The sequence below is a fragment of the Sinocyclocheilus rhinocerous genome, unplaced genomic scaffold (assembly GCF_001515625.1).
Source record: "Sinocyclocheilus rhinocerous isolate Xijiao unplaced genomic scaffold, SAMN03320098_v1.1 scaffold2309, whole genome shotgun sequence".
NCBI lineage: Eukaryota > Metazoa > Chordata > Actinopteri > Cypriniformes > Cyprinidae > Sinocyclocheilus > Sinocyclocheilus rhinocerous.
Genome location: NW_015644615.1, coordinates 86,524 through 93,487, shown reverse-complemented (window position 1 = coordinate 93,487; position 6,964 = coordinate 86,524). Strand labels below are relative to the sequence as shown.

General features: G+C 49.3%; 1 protein-coding gene across 3 annotated transcripts in view; it reads right to left on the bottom strand.

Annotated features, from left to right (window-relative positions):
• Window positions 1-589: 589 nt before the first annotated feature.
• LOC107758387 (poly(A)-specific ribonuclease (deadenylation nuclease)) overlaps window positions 590-6,964 on the bottom strand; it is a 10,384-nt gene continuing 4,009 nt past the window's right edge. The window contains exons 4-26 of one of the 3 annotated variants that reach the window (XM_016576104.1): window positions 6,165-6,232; window positions 5,925-6,006; window positions 5,787-5,847; window positions 5,544-5,706; window positions 5,018-5,080; window positions 4,906-4,944; window positions 3,778-3,820; window positions 3,631-3,708; window positions 3,505-3,561; window positions 3,347-3,424; window positions 3,220-3,263; window positions 3,098-3,140; window positions 2,935-3,010; window positions 2,739-2,849; window positions 2,265-2,334; window positions 2,110-2,165; window positions 1,945-2,031; window positions 1,780-1,854; window positions 1,536-1,713; window positions 1,356-1,462; window positions 994-1,051; window positions 804-922; window positions 590-726 (exon numbers count right to left, since the gene is read on the bottom strand). In XM_016576104.1, coding sequence (XP_016431590.1) covers window positions 677-726; window positions 804-922; window positions 994-1,051; window positions 1,356-1,462; window positions 1,536-1,713; window positions 1,780-1,854; window positions 1,945-2,031; window positions 2,110-2,165; window positions 2,265-2,334; window positions 2,739-2,849; window positions 2,935-3,010; window positions 3,098-3,140; window positions 3,220-3,263; window positions 3,347-3,424; window positions 3,505-3,561; window positions 3,631-3,708; window positions 3,778-3,820; window positions 4,906-4,944; window positions 5,018-5,080; window positions 5,544-5,706; window positions 5,787-5,847; window positions 5,925-6,006; window positions 6,165-6,232 — 1,806 coding nt within the window. In that variant the 3' untranslated portion in view covers window positions 590-676. Of the gene's footprint in view, window positions 727-803; window positions 923-993; window positions 1,052-1,355; window positions 1,463-1,535; window positions 1,714-1,779; window positions 1,855-1,944; window positions 2,032-2,109; window positions 2,166-2,264; window positions 2,335-2,738; window positions 2,850-2,934; window positions 3,011-3,097; window positions 3,141-3,219; window positions 3,264-3,346; window positions 3,425-3,504; window positions 3,562-3,630; window positions 3,712-3,777; window positions 3,821-4,905; window positions 4,945-5,017; window positions 5,081-5,543; window positions 5,707-5,786; window positions 5,848-5,924; window positions 6,007-6,164; window positions 6,233-6,964 lie in introns of all 3 variants that reach the window. The other 2 variants (XM_016576105.1, XM_016576106.1) reach the window with 2 other exon arrangements.

The window sequence follows — 6,964 nt, the reverse complement described above, 5'->3', positions numbered from 1 at the left end:
TAAGACATCATGAATTAACAAGTTAAGATAAATGAAAGCTTACTGTATATTTAGCATTATGCTCAACTTTCGCTTTGAATGCGGGTCCTGAGGCAAAACTGCTAAACTGTTTTGATTGACGTGTTTGCGCGAGAGATTATAAACTGTATTTGATATTTCAACATACCTTCTGAGGTCGATCCATATTAATTTCGCTTGGTAACGTCAGAGGGACAGATGATCGGTTCATTCGCGCCCAGCGCGGCCGTTAAACCGCGCGAGCGATCTTTTAACGACCTTTATTTGAATTTGTTGAGCGCCAACTGGATTTCCGTTGAATCTTCGCGCAAAGTAAATAACAGGGTGACATCTACAGGAGAATTTAATAGGATTCTCAGGAAAAATGAAAATAAATCTAAAGCAATTTTATAAAAAAAAAACAAAAAAAAGATTAGTCAAACAGTCTGAAATGATTTACAATTTTTCTAATTTAATCAGCAGTCGTTTAAACAGCACTGTTGAGGAATGTGGCTCAAATGTAAGAAATGTAGTGGTTGAAAATGCCTCAGACTGCGGGAAAGGTTTTGATCATATCGCTCACCTCCACGCTGGGCGTCAGGAGATAAGTGCAGTCTTCTGATTGGCTGTCGATTACACCCAGACTGAGCGAGGCTTCCGATTGGCTCCAGAGCCTTCGCTACCAAACCTGAGGAACGTCGAAGAGCGCCGGTGGCGTAGTTTCAGAAGCTGTGCGACAGAAAACAATCAAACAGTCAAGTTCAGCAGACGAGAGTTACGCGCCGTACGTCAATGTAAACACTTACCGTCTGACTTCCTCTTCTTGTGTCCCCGGCTCTTTTTACCTTGACTCTGATTGGCTGAGGACTCCTCAGGCTCCGCCTCCTCCTGCACTGGACTCACAGAGGCTCCGCCTTCATCAGGCCTGAACAAACAGCAGCCAATCAGACGGCATCATGACATCACGTGAGTGAGTTAAAGGGGCGGGGCACTTACTGCAGTCTGGGCCAATCACAGGTGCCAGTCACATCGGCGTACGTCTGCAAGCAGCTTCCTGTGACACGAACGAAATTAAACATCACATGTTAACGAAATAAACGGGTTTGAAAAGACAGCAAGAATAATTACAGTTACCATAAAGTTTTATTAAACACTCAATTCATTAGTGTGGACTCTAATATAATTACTCTTATTGTGGGTTGGTTTGAACGTAATATAAATGTTGTTATAGTTATCATTCATCAGTGTGGACTCTAATATAATTATGTCTGTAGTTGCTGGTATGGTTATAGTCTGTTGAAGTGGAGGCTGTTACAGTTATCACTGTAGTTTGTCAGAGTGAAAGCAGACACACTGACCGTCGGTCTTGATCTTCTTGACGCTGCTGTAGTTCGTCCAGCTGCTGTCAGCGTCGTGATTCTGCTCCTCCGGAGACGGACTGATGCTCCTCTTGACCGCCTGCAGTCTGAACACACACACACACACTCGTACGGTCACATGACTAACTCGTGCCGCGTGTCTGAGGGACTCGGACTCACCGGCTGTGGGCGTGGCTGAAGCCAGAGGCGGTCGTCATGGCGGCGGCGCTGTAGGAAGTGTCCGCCCAGCCGTCGTCAGGCCTCCTCCTGCTGGTGTGTGTGCTCTTCTGTCTGGACTGCAGGTACTCAGCGTAGGTCTGGATGCGGTAGCTCTCGGCGTAGCGGCTGGTGTTCATGGCTGCACACACACGGCAGACGTTAGCAGACCATCGGCCCACACTGAAGCAGAGGAGCTGAATCTTACCTATCTGAACCTGCTCCGTCTGACTGAGACACACGAACGCTGACGTGTCATCGATCCACGACACCTGGATGTTCCCTGAGACACGGCAAACACAGATCAGCGCACACACACCCACCAGACACTGACAGACGAGCGTGTGTGTGTGTGAGAGAGAGAGTGTGTTACCGAAGGCGCTGAAGAGCTGGTACAGGTCGCTGGTCTTCCACTCTTTAGGGAACGTGACGTACAGGACATGATCTCTCTTGGGCTGCACTGAAAACACACACACACACACACACACAACGTTTGATAACGGACACTGTGAAAATGCATGAATGAGATGTGTCTTACGGTCAGGTCCACTCATGTTCAGGTAGGGAATGTCAATCACCCTCATCAGGAATAATCTAGAAAACACATGAACTCATATGAGACACAGATTCAGACAGGTGTGTGTGTGAGTGAGTGAGTGAGTGAGTGTGTGAGTGGGAGTGTGTTTGGCTCACTTGTTGTAGAAGGGTTCGAGGAGTTTGGAGCGGGCAGAGATGTGACTCTTTGGAGGCGTGAGAAAAGATCCTGAGAGAAGAGAGACACACATGAAAAACGAAACTGTTCAGATTTCATAAACTGAGCTCTGATTGGATGAGCAGATCTGAAGCTGCAATAACTCACACGAGATATTAACAACAGTCACTCTCTTGAACAAGATTAGCTGGCAGATCAACCGATTACACATCTTTTTCATAGAGTAATAAATCCCATTTATTTTCTCCAATAGAGACAATAACTTAACCCTTAGAGACAGAACTACTGTAAGTTGTGAGGTTGTTAATGGATTATATATGCTTTTCTAGCTGGTTGGTTTGGTTCATGACTTTCATAACTCTTATAATAATTCTTCATAAGACTTTTCAAAGACTCCTATGAGAAAAAGTCCTTCTGGGAGCAGATCACTACTCCTGCACATCACACACACTCACCCAGGTAGTTTGCCATGGAGATGAAGCACAGTCCAGTGATGAAGGCATCATAACCGGCTTCATGAAGCTGCTCTGTGGACGTGTCGTAACTCTGGAGGCCTTCAGGACACTCTGAACAACACACACACACGCATGAGGCCGGAGAGTGACGTGAGCAAGTCCGAGTGTGTGTGTGTGTGTGTGTGTGTGTGTGTACCGGTGGTGGGTGATCTGAAGGGTTTCTCTCTCAGCTGTTTGTGCAGTTCAGCCAGTGATGTGTTGCTGATGATCTCCTGTCACACAAACACACACACTCATTAAACACACACAGCTCCAGATCACTACTGAACACACACACTCATTAAACACACACAACGCACCTTGAAGGGCTGCGTGGATGCCATCAGCTTGGTGTCCAACAGCCTGAAACACACACACACACACAGCGTGAGCCGGTGCACACATGAGCAGAGACACGTGTGATCATGTGATCAGAGGTTACCTGGGAAACACAGACATGGCCACCTCCTTAAAGTCATCCAGCTCCTGTAAACACACACACACACAGAGCTCATCAGACTGGGACACGTCACACTCTCCCACAATCCTTCAGTGCTTCATCATGTTACCTCAGGCAGCCGCCCACAGAACTGATGGATGGTGTGCATGACGTCCAGCAGCATGTTGTGACCCACCACCAGTTTACCCTGCGTCACACAAGCAGGTCAGGACGGTTTATATCAGAATAATCTGAATGTGTGTGTGTGTGCGCGAGAGAGAGACTCACAGATTTAGAGATGGCTCTGATAACCCTGGAGAAGCCCACAGCGTCATTCAGCTCCTCCTGTAACACACAATCAATCAATCCTTCATGACATTCATCCAGAGATCATGTGACTGAACAGATACACACCTGCTCCCTCTGCTGCTTCTGCTGCTCTCTCCTCCTCCTCTCCTCTTCATCCACCTTACTGATCTGAATGAACCGCTCCTGATAACACACACAGGCAATCAGAGCCTGATGATGATATAATGTGCATTAACGAGTGTGTGTTTGTACCTTGTCTGTCTCCAGCGTCTCCACGTGAAGACCTTTATGATACCTGAAACACAGAAAACACCAGACGAGTGACGACACTGAGCTCATAACCACACTCACAGACAGACAGACAGACAGACAGACAGACAGACACACACACACACACGCACACACAGGCAGACCAGGCAGACGCGCACCCAGGCAGACGCGCACCCAGGCAGACGCGCACCCAGGCAGACGCGCACCCAGGCAGACGCGCACCCAGGCAGACGCGCACCCAGGCAGACGCGCACCCAGGCAGACGCGCACCCAGGCAGACGCGCACCCAGGCAGACGCGCACCCAGGCAGACGCGCACCCAGGCAGACGCGCACCCAGGCAGACGCGCACCCAGGCAGACGCGCACCCAGGCAGACGCGCACCCAGGCAGACGCGCACCCAGGCAGACGCGCACCCAGGCAGACGCGCACCCAGGCAGACGCGCACCCAGGCAGACGCGCACCCAGGCAGACGCGCACCCAGGCAGACGCGCACCCAGGCAGACGCGCACCCAGGCAGACGCGCACCCAGGCAGACGCGCACCCAGGCAGACGCGCACCCAGGCAGACGCGCACCCAGGCAGACGCGCACCCAGGCAGACGCGCACCCAGGCAGACGCGCACCCAGGCAGACGCGCACCCAGGCAGACGCGCACCCAGGCAGACGCGCACCCAGGCAGACGCGCACCCAGGCAGACGCGCACCCAGGCAGACGCGCACCCAGGCAGACGCGCACCCAGGCAGACGCGCACCCAGGCAGACGCGCACCCAGGCAGACGCGCACCCAGGCAGACGCGCACCCAGGCAGACGCGCACCCAGGCAGACGCGCACCCAGGCAGACGCGCACCCAGGCAGACGCGCACCCAGGCAGACGCGCACCCAGGCAGACGCGCACCCAGGCAGACGCGCACCCAGGCAGACGCGCACCCAGGCAGACGCGCACCCAGGCAGACGCGCACCCAGGCAGACGCGCACCCAGGCAGACGCGCACCCAGGCAGACGCGCACCCAGGCAGACGCGCACACAGGCAGACGCGCACACACACAGGCAGGCAGACAGGCAGACAGACAGATGCACGCGCGCTCACAGACACGCGCACGCACTTACTTACTTTGAGTTGAGAGCGTCTGATAGATGCTTCCTCTGAAAGCTGAAACACACACACACGACATTAACACACACACACTTCTATTTTAATGTCAGTAATAGGGAGTGTTTCTGACCCGGTGCAGGGCTCCAGATCCAGAGTCTGCTCGGAGTTCTTCAGAAGAGCTTCAACCTTCTGCCTGCAACACATCATCATCATCAGACAGCTGCTGATTGACGAGCATGTTTCCCATAATGCTCCTCACGCACTACAGTATGAATTACAGCTCCAGAGTGAACACGAGTCTACATGCTACTGATATTATTACTTATAATAATTTAAAATCAAATTAAGCAAAACACACTACTGTTATTTTAGAATTGATCAAAACTTTGAATTAGCTTTTATTTTTATATTTTCAGTTTAAGTTTGAGCAATTTTACGTGCTTGTCACTTTTAGGTTTTTTTATATTCCTATTTCTGGTTTAATTTATTTCCGTTTTAGTTTGGTGATTTTAGTACTTTACTAAATTTTACTTAATCTTACTTTATTTCAGTTGTTTGCCAAGGCAACATTTCTAATTTTCTTTTATGTTTTTAATCTGTAATTTATATTTTGTTTTATATATGAGAGAGCGAGAGAGAGAGAGAGCGAGACTCACTCCACCATCCTGATGAAGTCTCTCTGGTCTTCAGGCACATTACAGAATCCCATCCCTGCAGTGGGCGTGTACAACACTGGCCCCACCCCATTGATCTGACTCCGCCTCTCCTCATACTGCTCTCTCAGCTGAGACTCCTCCTCCTGCATCAGGTACGGGATCCCTATGGCAACCACAGCTGTCAGTCAAACACATGGCAGACACCACCCACCAATCACATGACAGGAAGTCAAACTCACTGACCGCTGCGGAAGACCTTGTTGAAGTCGAAGCCCTGACTGGCCAGGAAATCAATGCTGGAGCTCTGGAGGAAGATGATGATGATGATTCATGAACGTCAGTCTGGTTTATCAGTAACTAATGACACAAAGGGTCTCTCACCTGACAGATGAACTTGATGTCCGGAGACGTGCGGCTGAAGGGTTTGGGGAAGATGTAGAAGTTGAAGGCTTTAGTGATGTACCTGTGTGACGGAGACAGATCACTGTAACATCTACAGTCTTGAGCCGTGAAAAACTGGAGGGACTGAAATCATTAAATCAGACGCAGAGCTGGCACAATACAGAAGCTCAAAGATGAGTGACAAGCACAGCTCTGGTGCGGAGCAGGAGCTTGACTCACGAGGACTGATTCTGCTCGTATCTGAAGGTGCAGAGGCCGAACTGGAAGAGCAGGAAGTTCATGGAGTGCTGCAGGAAACCAGCAGAGCATCAGCACACACAATTAAAAAATAATAATGATCCATCATATGACTGTAATAATCCCCAGTGCATTATGACTCAGATTACATGTGCACGGACTCAAAACATGCACCTGTTAAAAATCAAGATCATCCTGCCGAGTCTGAACTTCTGCATTATTATCCATGAATGTGCGCAATCATTTGTCTTTGGTTTTCATCACGCAATTGCAATATATATGCATATACAGGAATATATGGAGACTGTACTAATGTGCTTTTATGTGTCATATAAGAGATAAATGAGCAATCCGTTATTTTGCTTAAACCCTGACAGTGTGCAGCAACACTACAGTAATATTAATACTGAACTGAACAGTAGTGCTGTGTTCAAAATATCGATACGACGATGTATCGTCACAGAGATTTGACGATACGAGTATCGATACAGCTGGCCCTGTATCGATATTGTGGCACGTGTGCAGCAGTGGACCACGCTTAATTTGTTTAAAATTTTACAACGTTTAAAATTGAGTAGAAAAGTGCGAGGTTTCTAAAAAAGAATGAATAGAGCATATATAGGCTACAAGGAGGTTTGATCTGGCCGCAGAGGAACACAACTGGGGTTGCCTGATATAAAGAGACGTAATCCCCGAAACAGAGCTTCACACTTGCGCAATATGGAAATATCTGCTAAATGTGCTACTTATCTTTGTCAACCCGGCAACCCTGTGCACACGCG